The sequence below is a fragment of the Monomorium pharaonis genome, chromosome 2, assembly GCF_013373865.1.
Source record: "Monomorium pharaonis isolate MP-MQ-018 chromosome 2, ASM1337386v2, whole genome shotgun sequence".
NCBI lineage: Eukaryota > Metazoa > Arthropoda > Insecta > Hymenoptera > Formicidae > Monomorium > Monomorium pharaonis.
Genome location: NC_050468.1, coordinates 21,087,828 through 21,106,985, shown reverse-complemented (window position 1 = coordinate 21,106,985; position 19,158 = coordinate 21,087,828). Strand labels below are relative to the sequence as shown.

The following is a 19,158-nucleotide window of genomic DNA, read 5'->3' as shown; positions in this document are numbered from 1 at the left end:
ATCTGAATGGCAAAACTTCAATAAATTTAAAAATGGTCTATAGATTTAATGGTTTGTGATGTTTTTAGATAGCAGTTTATTTTCTCAATAAATTTTTATTGCTATTTTCTAGAAATTTTTACATTGTATATAAAGTTTTAAGTTTCCATACATACGTTTCTATATATTTTATATAAATTTTCTCTCTCTCTCTCTCTCTATTATATATATATATATATATATACACATAACATTCATTTTTATCAATGTAATTAACTTTATCTTGAATTAACTTGTTTAAAAAATTCGATAAAATTAGAAAAAATTTAATACCTTCTTTTTTTATTTTAATTATTAGATATTTATCTTATTTAGTACTTAATCTTGTAATCATTTCTAATCAATGTTTACCTAATTGTTTTGCTAAAATATTCTTTCTTGAAAATAAAAATTTATGTGCATTTGTATTATGTAATATTTTAATTTTTAATTTTGTTTTTATATTTAAATAATTTCTTGTATGTAAAGCAAATTATATAATTTTCAGACTGAATTAAATAATTTAATAAATTATACAAAAAAGCATTTAGATTAATATTTAATTATTTAAATAAGAGATATAGTTAAGAAACAATAAAAATAGATAACTTTTCCATAGTACCTTCAATTAAAAAGATAATTTTGAAAAAATAACTTTACTTTAAAATTAGATGAAACTTTAGCAGAACATAAAAATTTGTTTTTATCATTTTCTATTAATTTTTTAAAAATAATTTTCATATTTTTCTAAAAATCAGACAATGATAAAGAATAAATTTAACCGAGATTGAAATTAAATCTACATTGATAGAAATGGAAATAAATCTCACAGAATTAACCAGGAATGAAAAATAATGAAAAATTACAGAAATAACGCTGTTACTATTGCTTTTTCATAATAAATAATTTGATAATGACAATACACTGTTTTATAACAGTGATAAGGCCAGGGTTTAATCTTTCATACCTTTAACAAGTTACCTTTAAGCGTTACTCATTGAAAAAAAATAAAACATTACTTTTACTCCCCTGCATAAAATGTCTTATTCAAAAATAGTGTTTTGCATTCATAAGATTGTATCGTGAATTCTGCCTTACAAAAATCTCGGATTGGATTGTGGCCAATACTTTTCAGTGCGATATTGAAAATAGAACCATGAAATTTTGTATGCCTCTGAATCCGATAACAATTAACAGAAGAAGTGAATCTTTTTTAAAGCAAAGGTTCGCATTTATTTGAATGCTTCTTATTGCGATTGCGAAGATTTCAGAAGATATTCAATTGACTATCTTTTGAATATCTTCTGAATTCTGTTTTTTGACAAAAGTTAATATTTTTTAATTCTTTTCAATCCGACGTTTTATGCAGAGTTATTACTTAACAAGTCAATTAAGTTACTTTTTTCAATTAGTACTGTACAATAATAAAGAATTTCTTATAACTATTCTAATCCTAACATTACTATTACTATTATGGAAAATTGGAAGATTCACTATCAAATTATTATTATAAAAATATATAAAGGCATTCGTTACTTGTAATATCAGTAATACAATGTTTTCATTCCTGGAATGAACTATACATAATTTACATTAAATATCAGTTTGTACATAATAAGTTTATACAATATATTACATCTTTCTCTCTCTTTCTCTTTTGCTACTATATTAAAAGAAAGAACTAGAAAGGCGTAGCGCGTTACATAGAGAACCCATTTGCATTCCATAACTTTGCTTCATAGAAATTCTTCTTCCAGTCTCAAGGCTTCCAACCAAGAAAGCTGTCCTGGATAACTATGTCCTTGAATATACTACTCGCTTGAATGGACTGCACGTGCTTCCGATTACGTTGTGCCTCCATGATGTACGAGACCTTATTCCGCGCTTCCGCACGTGATATGTCGCCCCTCAGGCCAAGCAATCTTATCAGATGCTCCTCCGTCATGTCGGGATATTTCTCGACCAGCGAGTGCAAGTCGAGAGAGAGTATTTCCGCGTCCTCGCACCTCAGCACTTCGGCGAGGCGCTTAATTATCTCGAACGGTGAATTGAAATTGGCGCCGACCTTTGGCGCAATCCGGTCAAAGAAATTCTTCAGCTTGTCCGCCTCCGACATTATCTTCGACGTACACGTCAGGCATTCGTCATAAGTCTTGAGAGATATCTTCCTCTGCAACATCGCGGATATGTAGCGCTTCGCGATCAGATTCTGTGCCTCGGTGATGACGTACTCGAAGTTCTTGGGGCTCAGGTGATTGTAATCCTGAAAATAGTCTTCCAACGTGACGCAGATGGTCTCAACTGGGATAGGCGACGACAACCACTTGGGCGTGATCAGATCCTGAAAGTGCAAGTCCAAATCCAGAAAGGATTCGTCCAGCAAAATAACTACGGAGTCGTTCCTCAGCTGCTGATAGCTCGCCAGAAGCCTCTCAAACTTCACTGTCGCGTCACCGGTGGTGGCGTTGGGCACCCAGTAGAGCTGCTTCATTTGTTGCGCCAACTCGGTAAATTGTATACAGTTGTTGACTATTGTGATCATGTGGTGAGTGAAGTAGGGCACCTGGCTTCGGTCCGCAAAGTGCCGCCTCTTGAATTCCAGGATCTCCTGTCGGTACATGAACCCGTACTTGATCACCTGCTCGATGCACAGGACCAGTGCCTTCGCCGTCAAGTCTGGGCTGATGGTCTTTGCAACCTGAAGATTCTGATCGATCATTTGGAATATGATAACTGGCGCCGCAGTGTGATAATACAGTTCCTGGGTCGAGCTCTCCGGCAAGACGCCGCTCCTCCAGTCGAGCTTCTCTGTCTCCAACGTTTTCTTCATCCAGTCCTCATAGTTCTGACACATATTCCGCAGATACTTTTCCTGCAGGTCGTTCATCATCTCAGGGCTAAGCAGCGGCCCGATGTCGGATGTGTCGATGTTCAGCTCGGAATGCCGCATCAGCTCTGGTCCTGTATATGTATTCATGATCCACGCCAGCAGGGAGACGTACTCGTTTCCCTCAAGCCCACCGGCGATAATGTCCTTCAGATGCTGTGACAGACTCATGTGGTACATCTTGACAAAAGTCCTCACGATGTCGTACCAGGGTGGGAAGCACGGATCGCAGAGTGTCTTCACAACTCGCAGGTCCTCGAGGATCAGAAGCCTTGTGAGCTCCAGATATCGCACCAACCACATCTTGTTATCTGCCCTCTCTTCCACTTGGGTGCCCTCGATCCGATTGGCGACTGATTTCTCCAGCACTTTCATCGCCATCTCCTTCCACCGTTTGGGTCTACCTGGCGCCATGAATCCACTCTGCTTGTGCCTCTGAATAGCGAACTGATCTGCCTTCTCCTCCCGCTCTATGATTCTCAGCGGCGTTACTATCACAGTGGGTTCTTTTCTGACCGTGTTCAGAGTTCGGCTTAGCACCAGCCGTATCTGTTTCTCCATCAGCTGCGAGAGCATCTCCACGTCCTCGAAGTAAGCCTTTAGCATAACCGTATCTGCTGGCGACTGATTCGGCAGCTTGTGCAACTCGTACAGCAGCTCGTCCCGGGAGGTCTCGAGGTCCATTAGGCTCTGGTGCGCGTGTAATAGTTTACCTTCGTTTATCCACTGCTTCGTCTTCTCCACACTCTCTGGCACAGTAAATATGTGCTTCAGGTTCTCCTTCGCGATCACGTACTGTGAGTGGCGCATATTTTCCTCCTGCACCGCCTGCAACCGAGTGCTGAGCTTCACAACTGAGCCGAACAGTTGCTCGATGTGGTTCAGGTCGTCCTTGATCGCGGCGATGCTCTCCAGAGAGCTCTGCAGTTGCTCGAAGCCGACCCTGACCCCGTCCAGCTGGCTCTGCATCGCAGTCTTCAGCATCGTCTCGACGGAGGCCTTCTTCCTGCCGATCCTCCGCTTGTACATGTCAATCTTCTCCAGCTGGCCCGGCCGCTGTAGAAGGTTCGCGACGTACTTAGTGCCTCTGACGATCGCCTCTTCCTCCAGCCTCTGCAGATCCTCCGCGCTCGTTGTCATTCTCGACAACCGTCAATGTCGGGGAACTGTCAAAATTTTTGATCCAGAAGATCCTGAATTAAGCTACGACAACATTAGCGTTATAATCACCTGAAACTCGAAACTCGAAGAGTATTGACAACAGTCACAACACCACAATCGCGCGCGGACGCGGACAAATCGTCCCCTAGAGATATTTTACGAAGGTGGATAAACAGCTGAAAGGCAGGCTCACCTGTGATGATAGATGATCCACGAATGGGAAAACGAGTCGACAAAACCTGATCAGCTGCGCATTGGTGTTCGATGATGAGGATTAATTTTTCGACATTGGCATTCCTGAATCTGGGATTTTTACCTTCCCTGTCTGAGAAAAGTTGATTTGGACCAATTCGAACTAATTTGGAGGTTAGTTCATTCTGTCGATATAAATAAAATCGATAAATAAACGTGATAATATATATATATATATATATATATATATTTATATAAAATATAACGTTATTATAAATAACTCTGGCCGTTGCCTTTAAAATAAAAAAGACTTTTCAGATGGCACACTTGTCACAAATGCTTTCTTTTGGATTACAAAATACCCGACACACCTTAGTACCCTGCAATATTAATAACTTGGGTTTGTATATTAATATATTATTAATATATGCGACATAACTGCATGTTTAGACAACCAAATTTGTTGGAAACAAATTTTACCAAATGTTTGCAAGATATCGATAGAAATGTAATGGTAATGTAACAGTGTAGAAATTGACCAGAATTATTTTATAAATTATATTATCTAAATAGCAAATGGATGATATTGTTTGATTTTTGTGCTATCAACTTGTTGTCATGTTACGTTGACAATCTGTGTGGACAAAATGTTAATGAGCAGTGTATAAGACATTGTTAATCTATTGCAATATTCTATCAATTTACTAGCCAGTTCTTAATATACTACTAAAATTTTGTTTATATATTACGATTAATTGCAACTTGTTTTTCTTGTTTAGTGAAAGTTTGTCTCAGGTTTGCTTCAAAGAAAGCCAGCAGTAACACAAGCAACAAGAGTAGCCATAGCAGGCCAAAACACAGAGGATGGAAAGTACAAGATGGAGCTTACGTACAATGTGGTAGGCTATTGGTCACGCAAAGAACAACTAGATTTCATCCAGGTCTTAATGTGAGTGATTAATTATCACGCCCTTAATTTATCACAGTAAGTTCTATGTATATCTTGTACAGGTCGGGTTTGGAAGAGATGGATCTTTATTTGCCATAGAGGCGGGCAGAGTAATGGTAACTTGTGAGACAATTGACCCCAATTGGGAACACACCTGGATCCAACGCAATTATGCCGGCCGTGAAAATCAATTGATATATAAGAAACACTTTAATATTATTCCTATTCCTCAACACAATCGATTCAAATTAATAGACAAAGTATAAATATATATGCATAAATATATAAATATATATGTATAGGAAATAACAACTTTTGTTGACTGTAAAATCCCATTGTTGAGTAAATTGATGATACCTATATTTAGATATTAATAAAATTGACCATTCTAATTTCTTTATAGAAAATTCTAAATAGAAGTAGAACTAGAATTAATAATCTGCAATGTTAAATTATAAAATAATACATAAGTGAAGATAAATAATGCACTGAAAAAGGTAAGTATAATTTATGGATAAAAATGGTTAAAAACGTCCGCAAAAATAAGGAATACAAATACTGGCTAAAGTGATATATTTCACGATAAATTATTTAACAGGTGCTTATTAGCATTATAAAATTAATAATCAATTTGTGTGGATTTATATACATTTTTTTAGTTTTTCAAATTGCGTGTCAAATATTTGTCTAGAAATGCAGAATTATTGATTTAATTCTGATCAGTTAAAAACTTTAGATTACAATTATTTGCTACGCAGTTTTTGATGAACTAAATATACATACAAATACATAATATATAAATTCACGTGAGAAATATTATGGACTGAAATCTAACTCTGACAGTGGTAGTGTTTAATTTTTAAATTTATATATATTTAATATATATTATTTATTAATGACTGATAAGTATTTTTTTTAAGTCGTAAATAAAATGATTCTTTGTAACATCAACTATTTTCTAATGTGCTACATTCTGTCCACTGTAAAGATTGATATTTCACTACATCTTCTTCTTCGTAATACGTAGCAAATACTAACGTCTTTCGAACATGGCAACTGAGTCTGCATTGACTCACAATGTCTGTAATAGGTATTTCTTCATTTTTGCGTTTACACTGTACTACGTATTGTGAGTGAAACATTATCGGATCGCCTGTGAATTGAAAGATTTATTACGTGGAATGCACAACCAAAATTTGCAGATCAGAATTGTAGCAATCTAAAGAGAAAAAGATCATTTACCTGGATATACTAAGAAATCGCCGCCAAATTTTTCTCCACTGGTGATATAATATTGCTTCTCCCAAAGATCTTTATACACTCTGTATTTGAGTTGTTGATCGGACGTAAGTGGATATTTCCATTCTACTATCTTTATATCATCTTTGCTAGACCATGGATATGCTACATACAAATCAATGCTTGGATTACATGCGCAAATGTTTAATCCTTATTTGAGCTATTTATTAATGCAAACAAGCAAGCAGAACCCCCATCAGACCCTCAAGTATTCTAATGGTTTACGCGCGTGCGCGTATGTGTGTATACATAAAATACATTAAATAAATTAATAAAATTAATGCATATATTTTATTTAATTTTAAAAGCTCTTGCGCTTAATAACCACTACTTGTCCGAATTGTTTTTTTTTTTGCAGTACCTGTATGTATTTGAACAAGTGCATCATTTTTGCTCAGTTTAGGCAATTTGGTCAATTCCTCTTCGAGTAAACTTTCAGTATCAATTTCAATATTATCTAAGGTCTCCTGCGTTTTCTTATCCAATGGTTTCTTCATATACTTTTTGCTTGTGTGCAAGCCTAACATTTTACGCTTCTTTCCTTCCACAATCTTGTCCATCATAGAGGTAATCTAAAAGAAAAAGTTTATGACATACCACTCTATTAGAAAATTATTTATATTCCTCTTAAAATACATATACATAGCTACCTGTTTCTTTCTATTCTCTTTCAAACAGTTTGCTTGCTCCAGGAACAGTTTGTCTCTGTACTCCTGAAATCTTTGGCTTAACGATTCATCTGGCAGTGTCCTTAGACTTTTGCACTCTACAAGACAAGCTATTTTCTTTTCAAGCAATAGAGTAACTTCCTCTGACAACAAAAGCAATGGGAGACCTAAAAATATGTCTTGCCTAGTTGATTTTGGGAAAGTACCCACTAACTCGCCAATTATTCTATGATTCCGTCGAAGCCTCAGCCAATCTGTAATAAAGTAAAACACCAATTTAAATAACTTATATTTGACATATAATTATGAATAAATAAAAAATTTCAGACTTCATAAAATTTAGTAAAACTTAAGTATAAAAAGGATTTATGAATCTAACTGAAAATACTATAACTAATACTAGCATGATTGTCACAATAACATTAGATAAGTATAATTCCAATAACAGATGTTTCAATCTCTACCAAACAGTCTCTATTTAAATTATATAAATTAAAAAGTTATTCTTTTTAAAATTTATATAATGTAAACCTGATGATCTGAATATTTATAAAAATTTATATAATCAGTAATATTGAAAAATAATATTGAATCACTAGACATGTATAAATTTTTTTACAGCATAAGATTTTTTTGTGATTATATCATCTATAATGAAAACACTAATGTGTTTTTATTATTACTGTCAACATTTTTGTTGCACAATGATAATGATGCTCTAGAATAAAAAGAATTTTGATCACTATTTATATATAGTTTAATCCATCAGTAATTATGATCAATAATATTTATTTGTTAGTAATATTAATAACTTCGTAAACAATCTTTATTAGTAGAGGTCAAAAAGTCTGTTATTAAAATTATATTTATCAACTTATCTAATGTTCTTATTATTTTGACAATTATACTATAATACTATAACCAGCTAGCTGTGGTGTAAATTTTTAACTACCAGCATCAAAATGCTCTCAATGGTAGGGGTATACACACAAGTCAAGAGCCATGTTCATACTGCCCCTGCCATTGAGAACATTTTGGTGCTAATGGCTGAAAACTTATACCACAGCTAGCTACATTCATGTCATTCTTATTTATTTATATATATAGATATATAATATTATTTACCATCGGCATTCCATATAAAAGCATTGTTTCTCAAAGAAATTAGGTAAATAACATTTTGGAGATTCATGATTCCTTCAAAACTAATCAACAATGGTTTAGAAAAAGATGTATTATATTAATAGAGTATCTTGTACATAATCGTGAATCGACAAGTGTTCTCTAAACCATGTGCAGCCACTATTTATTTGTGTTCTCGTTCTTCTTCTTATGTATGATACCTAATTTGGAAGACTAGGTTCAATAATTTACTATTTTACTTGTTATTTAAATTTTTATTCTTTAATAAAAGAATTTTATTATTTATTCAAGGAACTCAATACTCAGTTTATCATCTCTGAGTTTTATTTAATCCTATTTTTTTTCTCTCTTTCAGTAGAATCCATACTTCACTTGTTAAATTTGATTTACTGTTACTTTCTCTATTATTTTTATAAAATAAAATAGAGTATAAATTACACATACAGAGTATGTATGTATAAGAAAAATAAATATTTACTCTTCAGATCACTTAAGAGTTGGTTGTTCCAACTTCTTAGTAAACTTACCTATCAGATAAATATATGTTTGTCTTTATTTATTTAAGAAAAGAAATAAAGATAGACACATGCTTACCTGGTAGATAAATTTACCAAGAAGTTGGAACAACCGACTCTACAACTTACATACATTACATTTACTTCTCTTTTGTAAAAATAAAAGTTCAAAAAACAAGATATATTTCTATATCAATTGATGTCAATTAAATTGTTATTATACAGGTGTTACACAGCTAAGAAAAAATAAATCGCCATATACCATATAAGCCAATAAGCTAAATTAATAGATTTGTCGTGTCGTTTGCACTTTTTGGAATTTAGGCTACGTTCAGAAAACACAACCGTTGCACAACAGTTAAGTAATTTGCTAATATAATTGGTCTAAATTTTGAGATCCAATAGTAAAAACCAATAATCACTGACCGCTCACCGCGATCACTTGTGTTTTCTGATAATCATAATCTTTACTTCTCTCCTCTCTCTTTCTTTCTCTCTTCAATGCTTGGCTTGAATATAGAACCTGTTCGCGTTACTTGCACTTTTCGCACTCGACATCTTCGTCTTCTCTCTTTTTCCAGCGCTTGAGTATATATTTATTTCGTTTAAAGTGCAAAAAATTTTGGGGAACAAACCTGTAAGGTTTGTTCGTGTTGGAATTGAATATTTTTTAAATAATTCTTTTTTATATAATTTGGAAATCATTTGGGGAAGTTTAGGAAAAGCATTTAAGGTGCCTTTTCACGCTGACGTTTAACGCTCATTTTTAGCGTCAAAAAACATCACGTGACTAAAAATCTTTGAGTATATATACATGGAGGAGGAATGCCAGCACTGAAAGTGTGTCCAAGATCTGTGCGAGAGAGAAAGGTATATCATGATACCTGCTCTCTCTGCGCATGCGTCAAACGCTATATGTACAATGGCTGGCACAATATTTATAAATCAGCTATTAAATTAGAAAATAATGATTTCCCAAATAAAAATAATAATGAAAATGTTTTTCCCAAATGATTTTTAATCAATTCCATTTATAAAACATATATATCCGTATTCAGAACGCGCTAACAAAAATGTTAGCGTGTTGTTATCCAATAGAAGAATCTGTATTATCAAAAACAGATTTTTCTATTAGATAACGAGCTAACATTTTTGTTAACGCGTTCTGAATACGGGCCATAAAATACAATTAATGTTTGCTAACTTGACGCTTAATAAAATTTGTTAATAATAAAAAAACTGTTATTACCCAAATGTTTAAAGGTGACTTTTCACGCTGACGCTTGACGCTCATTTTCAGCGTCAAAAGACATCACGTGACTAAAAATAAAGATACCCATTCGTCATTTTTAGCTTTGAGTATATATACATGGAGGAGGAATTGCTATGGTTTCATGTAGACCGAAAGTGTGTCCAAGATCTGTGCGAGAGAGAAAGGTATATCATGATACTCGCTTTCTCTGCGCATGCGTTAATATCATTATCTGCACCGCAGTTTCAATACTTCTTGTGCACTTCTTGTGCACTTTTGTACTTATTTACGAATTGTATGTGTGTGTGAAACATAGGCCTGTTCTTAGGTTTTTATTCCTGCACTGCTGCACTAGTGCAATAAGTTAGAATAAGAAAAAATATATTTGTCTTATTCTAATTTATTGCACCAGTGCAGCAGTACAGGAATAAAAAAACAAACCTCTTTAGCGCTGCACTACTGAACTGGTGCAACAAGTTAGAATAAGACAAATATATTTTTTCTCATTCTAACTTATTACACCAGTACAGCAGTGCAGCTACCAAAAACAAACCTCATGTACATTGTATTGGAAATCTGCAAACACATGTGAACTTTATTTTGTTTGCAATGTACACATGAGTTAGCGATTTGGACGGGATGCAAGAGAGGGGCCGAAGATCCCCCTTGCATCCTCCGTGTGTGTGTGTGTGTGTGTGTGTAAAAGCTAGACTTAAGACAATTCTTGAACTTAAGATCGGTCTATGGCCGGAATTCATAGTCGAATCTTATTCAAGTTCCAACTTAAGCACGATCTTGAGACGTCAATGCTGTTATTTCATTGGTTAAGTAAGTCTCAAGTCGGCACGAAGCTAGACTTAAGACAATGCTTGAGCTTAAGATCGGTCTATGGCCGGTATTCATAGTCGAATCTTATATTTAAGATCATCTTAAGTACTGTCTTAAGATGCCATCAACCAATCACAGAGCCGTATTAGCATCTTAAGACATTGCTTGAGACGATCTTGAAATAAGATTTGACTATGAATACCGGCCTATGAATCCCGTTCTATAAAGTCCGTTCAAAGTCTATGGACTTTCCACGCATGAGATGCTTGTAAAAATACGTATATGGACATTTGAAATTCGCGCATTTTTTGCATGGCTTGTGCTAGACAGAGCATGCGCTTAGGTGTGTTCGATTTTGCAATATTTATAAATATATTAAATTAGAAAATAATGATTTCCCAAATAAAAATAATAATAAAAATGTTTTTTCCAAATGATTTTTAATCAATTCCATTTATAAAACATATAAAATACAATTAATGTCTGCTAACTTGACGTTTAATAATTAAAATTTGTTAACAACAAAAAAACCATTATTACCCAAATGTTTAAATGCTTTTCCTAAACTTCTCCAAATGATTCCCAAATTATATAGAAAAGAATTATTCAAAAACGTTCAAATTCGTCTGCTAACTTGACGATGGTGACAACGTTGCGGTCCGTCGCTTCCCCGAACAATTAGTTTCGCAGCAAGAAGGGGTAGGAAGGGTGGCGGGAGGCGGGAGTGCAAGGCGACCGCCAAACATCTGTCACTGAACGAGCGAAGAGTGCGTCAGCCAGTCATTCAGCTCCGTTTTTTCAGTCCCCCGAAAATCGCGACGCACTGTCATGGCACCCGCTCTTTTGTGATTTTTTGAGAAGCACGGCCACGCACACGCACACACGCGAGTCCGCAGTCGCCCTACAGTCGTCGCGCGCTCGGCGATTTTTACCACGGAACAGGCGGAAACCACTCTCTCCCTCGTGCACACGGTAAGTGCGGATCTTCGGCCGGCCGAAGCTCTTGTTTACTTGCTGCGCGCAAGTATGATGCCCTGCCCTTCGTAGGGCGAGCCCTTTGGTAGAAGAGAGACATTGGTGCTCCGATGCTGTGAACGCAAGGCAAAAAATTCGAGAAAGCGAGCCACTTCGGCGAATTTCAACGTCGGCAAGCGATTTCCTATGAAAAAGATTTATCCTTTATGTTTTATGAGATTTGTGCAATTTTCGTCACACTTGTCTCGCGTCTATTATCGGGTATAGATTTATATAAATTTAAGACGTGATTTTGTGTCTCATGCGTGTATATGCGTGTATTAAATGTCTCTACATCTGTGTTTACTGTATTTTTAATTGTGAGTCATGAATGCAGTTTTAGGAGTCACTGACTAAAAAATTGCCATTGATAATTCATCAACCATGTTGGTGTAACGTATGCGGCCTGTTTCGATAATTAACAGAATAAACATAATAGTTTAAATACTATATTATAATAAAGAAACGTAATAGATTGAATATTGTCAAACGATGAGACTGTAGTGAAATGTTAATGAAATGTTTATGTTGTCTTTTCTTGTAGATAAATAAATCATGAGCTCAGGTAGACCGATAAAATGTGTAGTGGTAGGAGATGGGACAGTAGGAAAGACCTGCATGTTGATATCGTACACAACAGACAGTTTTCCTGGGGAGTATGTACCTACCGTGTAAGTATGTCTGTATTTATGTCATTGAGATCATAAATCTGCTTTCTCGATCAAGGAATCTTTTCTTGCTTTGATGGACTATAGCCATTTAAAGGGAGGACTTTATAGCACAAGGTTTTTTACCTTAGTTTTTCTTTCTTAGACCAATCAAATGGAGTAGCTAATAATAGCAATGGAGTATAAGATATGTACCTAACTCTGCCATGTACAGGAAGTAATTCATTTTCAGTCAACTTTTTGGTTACTTCCTGTCTCTTAGATACTTACGAGTCTATTTTTGTTTTGAATTCTATCTCATCCTGCAATATCTGTCAATTTATTATAATTGATATATAAGAGAATGAAATGAATAAAATCTTTTATCTTTTTTTAACTCTCATTTTAAGTAAAATGAGATTAGGAGATTTTTAATAAAATATTTAATAAATAGTGAATAAATTGAAAACAAATTGAAAAAAGTAACACCAAATATATGCTAAGTATCTATAATATTTTGCCTAGGTTTGACAACTATTCTGCACCAATGGTTGTTGATGGAATTCCAGTAAGTCTAGGGCTATGGGACACGGCAGGGCAGGAAGACTACGACAGACTGCGTCCTCTTTCCTATCCTCAGACAGACGTGTTTCTCATTTGTTTCTCAGTAACGAGTCCCTCGTCATTCGAAAATGTCACCAGTAAATGGTATCCTGAGATAAAACATCACTGCCCAGATGCACCAATGATACTCGTAGGGACAAAAATAGACTTACGGGATGACCGTGAAACGCTTACTGCCTTAGCTGAACAGGGCCTTAGCGCTATCAAGCGTGAACAGGGACAGAAGCTGGCAAACAAGGTGTGTAGGAGAACGAATTGTTTCCTACTTGTATATAATTTATATTTAAGCTTGTTTGCAATAATAACTTAACTTTAAATTTGGTTTAACTTCCTTTTTACTTTTTTCTATTTCTTAGAATTGGAAAAGATAGAAGAAAGGAAATAAATTAAAACCTAGTATAAAGTATATTTATGACAGAGTTTACAGTTAGGAGATAAAAGTGTCTTGTGGATTTTGAAAAGTTTGATATTGAAATATAGAGATTGTCGCAAAAGTAATATGTAATATTTAGGTGTCAATGGATGAAAGAGTCGAGATTACAAGATTTTTAAGTTTGAATTTTTAATTATAAAATCATTGCACATATTACAGAGAGAATGGTGGAAGCTATACAGAATTATTCCAACCATGGTATCTAAGTGCTAATTTAATTCTCAGATTGATAATTTTTATTAAACAGTATATTATTAAAAATAATTTAATTTTTATTTTTTAAATAAATAAATAAATTTTTAAAAATGTTTTTACAGAAACAAAATAAAAACATGAAAAAAAAATTTAGGACAAAAAAGAAATATGACAAACAGTAAAAAAAAGACTTTGTAATTCCAATTCTTTGATCCATTGTAACTTGAACCAATGTTATCACTTTTACAACATTAAATTCTATATCTTAATATCAAACTTTTCAAAATCCACAAGAAATATATGAATTTACTCTTAGAATAGTTCAGTATATTATAGAGTGTAACGTTTATTACAGATTCGTGCGGTAAAATACATGGAGTGCTCCGCTCTTACGCAGCGTGGACTGAAACAGGTATTTGATGAGGCAGTACGTGCCGTTTTAAGACCTGAACCGCAGAAACGTCGGCAAAGAAGGTGCATTATGTTATAAACGACGAAAGGAATTGAAGGGAATCATAGGTATAACACATATATAAAGCAACAGATCAAAATAAATTTGATCACGTAAAGAAAAAAAAAGAAATACGAATGTTTTAAAGAGAAGACTAATAGTATACATGCATTTTAACGAATTATTCTCTGGCAGCTATAGAATATACCATATTATGGAAAGAGTACAATTAAAAACTTCCTTGTCTCGACTCGAGTTGTGATGCTAAATTCATGACCAGAAAGTTTTAGACAACGAGAAAGTAAGAGGAAAGAAACAAAAGGATAGACTAAATACATATTTAGCAGCATTTGCAGGAAAAAGTTTACAAGTTACAAGCTTGCAGATGTCTTTCCTTGAACTTGCATTTATACTTATATTTGCATAACAATAAAAAGATATGTGACCATAGTAGTGTGCAGTCAATAGTTTAGTGGAAAACGATTTATGACATTTTTCTTTCTTATATGCTACTGAAGAATCTTTGTTAATTAATATCGCGGTCCTGCAAATTGATGATACAGTGTAAATGTGCTGTGATGATTAAAAGCATTAAGTACTGAAGCTTTACTTATCAGGGCTGCCAGATTTTTGACTTTTTTACATTTACAATAGAAACATTGATTTTAGTACACATAACGTGAATAGCTATCATAACAATCATACATGCTGAAAAGTTTTACACGTATGTAAAACTAGTATTATAGAATTATTTAAATGTACAGTGCCATAGCAACGAAAAATCAAATGAATCTTACAAGCACTCTTAATAAATCGGTTTTAGACAATATATATTTTTTACTAACATACGAAAATTTTTAAAAGATTAACATTTAAACAAGATATAAATAGAGCCAGAGAAATTACAAGTGCGTAATGATTTTTTAGACAAAGAAGTAACATATTTGTCTTTCCATTTTTTGGGGCAATTGAGATTTTTATTTTTATCTGGTTATTCAAACAAAATACTGCCATAAAATAACGTAACAAAAACGAAAATTTCATAGTATTCCTAATATATTATTAGAGAAGAAAAATCGATAATTTTATGTAATAATTATTTATGTAAATTAACTTTGATCAAGGGACACGGTGGTATCTCGCGCCAAGTGTACACGTGGCGCGAGACCGCTCCGTAGATCTATGCGCGAACCAGCACGTTATAAGAATTTAAGAAATTATCGGATTATCCATAACGACAAACCGATCTGAATAGGCTCAATCGATAGTTTAGGTTTAAATTGCATAATGGTGCAGATGAGACAACATTTGTTGTTTTAGAATTGCGACATGCCTGTGTGTTGAAAGGAATAATAATATTGTGTATGTGCATTAATATCTATTATTTTGATAAATTAAAAAACGGAAAATATTTTAATATGATTTTATACATGTATTACAGGATTTTAATATAATTTTCTGTTTAATACATAATGTTTTTTGTGTGCGCTTGTAAAAGGGTTGAATATTATAGTTCTTGCATTGGTGCAATTTAACTTGACTATTGATATTATTCGAATTAAACGTGAACTGAATATTCTTTATAAAAAGGTAATAATCAAAAGAAGTGTAACAGATGATAAAATACAAAATGCTGATAACAAATATACAGCGATGCAAAGTCCACCTAAATTGAAATATATAAATATAGCACATGTATTTTCTTAAATACCATAGTATATCTCACCCTCTTCCATTTATTTGTATGAAAATTGTTTACATAAAAAATACGGGAAAACTACGATGATTTAGAAAGATAGTAGATATCTTGTACAAATAAGTATAAAGTTAAGTCCATATCAACATTGTCTCTAATTCATCATCTTATTAATCGATCATAATTGCGATTGTACTTTTTTACAGATTTTTTCTATTTATATTTAGTTAAAAAAGAATTAAGTTTTATAAATACAGATATTATATATGCTCTCTAAAAACTTGATGGTAAATTAATGAAATGGATATTATTCTTATGATCATGCTATTTTTTTATATTTAAAAGTTTAGGATAGAACAGATAGGACCTTTGTGCCATATGCTTTCCATTTGTAAAACGGACAACCTTATTCCAATTAATTTTTATATTCAAAACAAATTCCCAAAGAATTTACAATGTTCCAAAATTGAAAAAAAAAACATTTAATACCTGAGTGACTGCAAATGTATAATTTAAAAGGATAATTTCACGTTTTACTTTAAAAAGAAGATTGAAGATAATTTTGAAATAATGAAAAGCATAAACTTTCTTCTCACAATCTGCCTCATTAATATTAATTTATAAAACATAAATTTTATGATTTGCATAAAAAGGCTTAGTGATCGATGATCGTTTCGGCTGTTCTAGTCTCAGAATGCTGTAAGAAGCAAATGAAAAGGCATATATTACAATTTACTAGATGTATATACTGTAGCATAGAAGCATACTCTAAATTTTATCGAATCTCTGTCTCTTAAGACGTATAATTTTGGCTTGTTATTTTACTCTTCGAATCTTTATGCGCCAATAGGTCTTATCATGATATCATTTGATTAGTTAAAATACTGCAGTTAATGTTTGTCTTCTGTTTGATTTGTGTGACATATTTGAAATAAAATATAACAATCGTTAAATAATTATATATAATTATTTAGCGGTAACACATATATTTATATATTCACTTTCAACAAAAGTTACAAGAATAAATTGCTAGAATATTCTCTGAATTGAAAGTTTATATCTTAAACGATCAATTCTAGCAATTCTTCGTTTATTGCAAGTTTTAAGACAGTTTAAATTTTTTATATGTATACCTTTGTATATGTATGATAATGCATTAGTTAAGTATAATAATACATCACAATTATGTATTATAATGTAATACACAGATTGCATTTTTTGTAAGTAGTGCACTTATCTTACAAATTACTTACCACGTGTTTCTATTCTTTTATGTATATTACCAAAATGGATTACCAGTAACGATGCAGCAATACTTATTGTTTTTATACCGATTTTATATGTATTTTTTATATAATTTGAGAGAGATTATAGACATTTAATATCATTTATGATTTATGATTATTAAAAAGCAAATTGATTACAGAATTTATATAAAATAACATTTTAACATTACTGACGAGATAGGTGTGCGGAACTACTATACTATATATTCTGTATTTCCCAATGATGAGCTTTAATTTGGGCATGATGTAATTTAAATTACACTACTTACAACTTTTGCATTAAAATGGAGATGGATGTAGAAATTCCTTCTCATCTTTTCTCTTTTTAACAAAATCATCGAGGGATTGCTATGAACCAAAGTTATATATTATAATTTAAGATTTAAGATATTGTCTATGTTTTTATTATGGATTGCACATAAATATAAAAAGGAATGAATGTATGAAATGTAAAGATATTCTAGTCAGAATCTGCTTCTAACTTTTATTTGTGTATGTGAGTAATGCTCTCAGATTGCATATAAACAAAAATATAATCCGTAAACGCAATTTAATGTGTGAGTGGACAAAGTGGAAAATAAAAACAGAAGAAAAACGGATATGAAAGTAAAGATGCAACTTAATACTGTCAATTTAGATAGAATGCAAAACCAAACGATGTGTGGGAGTAGAAATTCTGTAGAAATTACAAATATATGTATATGTGCTAGGATACGTAACTTTAATTATGAGTAATTTATAAACATTTATCTATTTTCGTATATATAACAGAATTTGTTATTTATATACTAACAGGACAGCATAAGAGAGCGTCTTGTCATGTTTACAAATTTTTTAAATGTACTGATTTACAAATTTACAAATAATGATATACCTCACACCATTAATTTTATAAATTTACTTTACAAAAGGACATAATGTCTCTACAATCGTATATTCTCTATGCTTAATGCACTCTTTTGCTGTCAACCTGATAGCGAAAACAAATAGTGGCCTCGAAATTTAATTTCAATTATCTCATTTTCTTTGTGAAAAAAATTATTCTCATTAACAATGGCTGCATTCCAGGAGCGCATTATCGGCGCTGTCGTTTTGTCTATGTTGTTCATTAAACATAAAACAACAAGCATAGATTGGCATTGATAGTGACCTCCTCAAATGCATCCCTAGACAATTGTGAGTAACACGCATATTCTATATGGCACTAGGAAGCATTTATTTTTTATTTACATGTATTTTGAAAGCAACTTTTTCAAATAAATGATATGATAAAATCATTACGAGATAGTGTGATTTATAACATTGTTAGCCACATCTGTCTAGATGCTGTTTTGATCCTTGAAAAATCTTTTCCTTCCTTAATTTGATATTGGCTTGTCTATTAATATGTCTGTTAATTTTTCATGAAGTTTTATGTAAATTGACGAATATTTTAGTAGTAATGTCTGGACACTAGAAATATGTGCATTTTTATTTAGTCATAATTTTAACATTTTAAATTATTAAAATGTGAATTATCAAAAAATACCTAGAAGGTATGTCTAATATTGTTAGAAGTAATTATCAATGACAATATTTTTAAAATAATTCTGAGATAAAATTCGTTTGAATTATACATGAATTTATGATAATTTTGAAGATTCGTGAAAAATCTATTGATTTTTATTTTTTTATTAACTGTAACTATATATTTGTTTTTTACTCTATTTAATTTATTACCTATGACTTGAAATTTTTTTTACTCAATAACTCCTGATGGTTTATAATAAAAAATCATTATTTGATTTATAATTAAAAAAAAAAACATTTCAATTACTTAATTATTCATAGATTTGCATCGTAAATTAGGAATTCACAACAAATCCATCCTCTAACGGGTCTAACGTATATACGATGGATC

At 32.5% G+C, this 19,158-nt stretch overlaps 4 protein-coding genes across 8 annotated transcripts; 2 read left to right on the top strand and 2 right to left on the bottom strand.

Moving 5' to 3' along the window:
• Positions 1-1,156: 1,156 nt before the first annotated feature.
• Positions 1,157-4,253, bottom strand: LOC105839523 (exocyst complex component 3). Its single transcript, XM_012685905.3, has 2 exons — positions 4,136-4,253; positions 1,157-4,071 (listed from the first exon to the last, which is right to left on the bottom strand). Exon 2 carries the CDS (start codon positions 4,043-4,045, stop codon positions 1,778-1,780), a length of 2,268 nt encoding a protein of 755 aa, XP_012541359.1. The 5' UTR covers positions 4,046-4,071; positions 4,136-4,253; the 3' UTR covers positions 1,157-1,777.
• Positions 4,254-4,275: 22 nt separating this feature from the next.
• LOC105839524 (50S ribosomal protein L27) lies at positions 4,276-5,598 on the top strand. 2 transcript variants are annotated; one of them, XM_012685909.3, is made up of 4 exons: positions 4,276-4,432; positions 4,577-4,658; positions 5,038-5,207; positions 5,270-5,598. In XM_012685909.3, exons 2-4 carry the CDS (start codon positions 4,577-4,579, stop codon positions 5,471-5,473), a joined length of 456 nt encoding a protein of 151 aa, XP_012541363.1. In that variant the 5' UTR covers positions 4,276-4,432; the 3' UTR covers positions 5,474-5,598. The 2 variants fall into 2 exon arrangements, with proteins under 2 accessions (XP_012541363.1, XP_012541361.1); XM_012685907.3 differs by having other exon boundaries at positions 4,284-4,432; positions 4,568-4,658.
• Positions 5,599-5,763: 165 nt separating this feature from the next.
• LOC105839515 (tRNA-splicing endonuclease subunit Sen34) lies at positions 5,764-9,633 on the bottom strand. 4 transcript variants are annotated; one of them, XM_036282900.1, is made up of 6 exons: positions 8,912-9,633; positions 8,300-8,517; positions 7,157-7,428; positions 6,868-7,078; positions 6,450-6,611; positions 5,764-6,360 (listed from the first exon to the last, which is right to left on the bottom strand). In XM_036282900.1, the coding sequence occupies exons 2-6, from the start codon at positions 8,364-8,366 to the stop codon at positions 6,155-6,157; spliced, it is 918 nt and encodes a 305-aa protein (XP_036138793.1). In that variant the 5' UTR covers positions 8,367-8,517; positions 8,912-9,633; the 3' UTR covers positions 5,764-6,154. The 4 variants fall into 4 exon arrangements, with proteins under 4 accessions (XP_036138793.1, XP_036138794.1, XP_036138795.1 ...); XM_036282901.1 differs by having other exon boundaries at positions 9,095-9,633; XM_036282902.1 differs by having other exon boundaries at positions 9,259-9,633.
• A 1,999-nt stretch (positions 9,634-11,632) lies between these two features.
• Positions 11,633-18,535, top strand: LOC105833813 (ras-related C3 botulinum toxin substrate 1). Its single transcript, XM_012675828.3, has 4 exons — positions 11,633-11,884; positions 12,471-12,597; positions 13,099-13,435; positions 14,181-18,535. Exons 2-4 carry the CDS (start codon positions 12,482-12,484, stop codon positions 14,313-14,315), a joined length of 588 nt encoding a protein of 195 aa, XP_012531282.1. The 5' UTR covers positions 11,633-11,884; positions 12,471-12,481; the 3' UTR covers positions 14,316-18,535.
• The last annotated feature ends 623 nt before the right edge of the window (positions 18,536-19,158 follow it).

Coding starts and splice junctions, on each gene's coding strand:
- LOC105839523 (XM_012685905.3), bottom strand. CDS start 4,045: ATGACAACGAGCGCGGAGGATCTGCAGAGGCTGGAGGAAGAGGCGATC.
- LOC105833813 (XM_012675828.3), top strand. CDS start 12,482: ATGAGCTCAGGTAGACCGATAAAATGTGTAGTGGTAGGAGATGGGACA. Junction 12,598..13,098: donor GGGGAGTATGTACCTACCGT/GTAAGTATGTCT, acceptor TATTTTGCCTAG/GTTTGACAACTATTCTGCAC. Junction 13,436..14,180: donor GACAGAAGCTGGCAAACAAG/GTGTGTAGGAGA, acceptor CGTTTATTACAG/ATTCGTGCGGTAAAATACAT.
- LOC105839524 (XM_012685909.3), top strand. CDS start 4,577: ATGGCACACTTGTCACAAATGCTTTCTTTTGGATTACAAAATACCCGA. Junction 4,659..5,037: donor CTGCAATATTAATAACTTGG/GTTTGTATATTA, acceptor TTTCTTGTTTAG/TGAAAGTTTGTCTCAGGTTT. Junction 5,208..5,269: donor GATTTCATCCAGGTCTTAAT/GTGAGTGATTAA, acceptor TATCTTGTACAG/GTCGGGTTTGGAAGAGATGG.
- LOC105839515 (XM_036282900.1), bottom strand. CDS start 8,366: ATGAATCTCCAAAATGTTATTTACCTAATTTCTTTGAGAAACAATGCT. Junction 7,429..8,299: donor TTTTATATGGAATGCCGATG/GTAAATAATATT, acceptor ACTTTATTACAG/ATTGGCTGAGGCTTCGACGG. Junction 7,079..7,156: donor AAGAGAATAGAAAGAAACAG/GTAGCTATGTAT, acceptor TTTTTCTTTTAG/ATTACCTCTATGATGGACAA.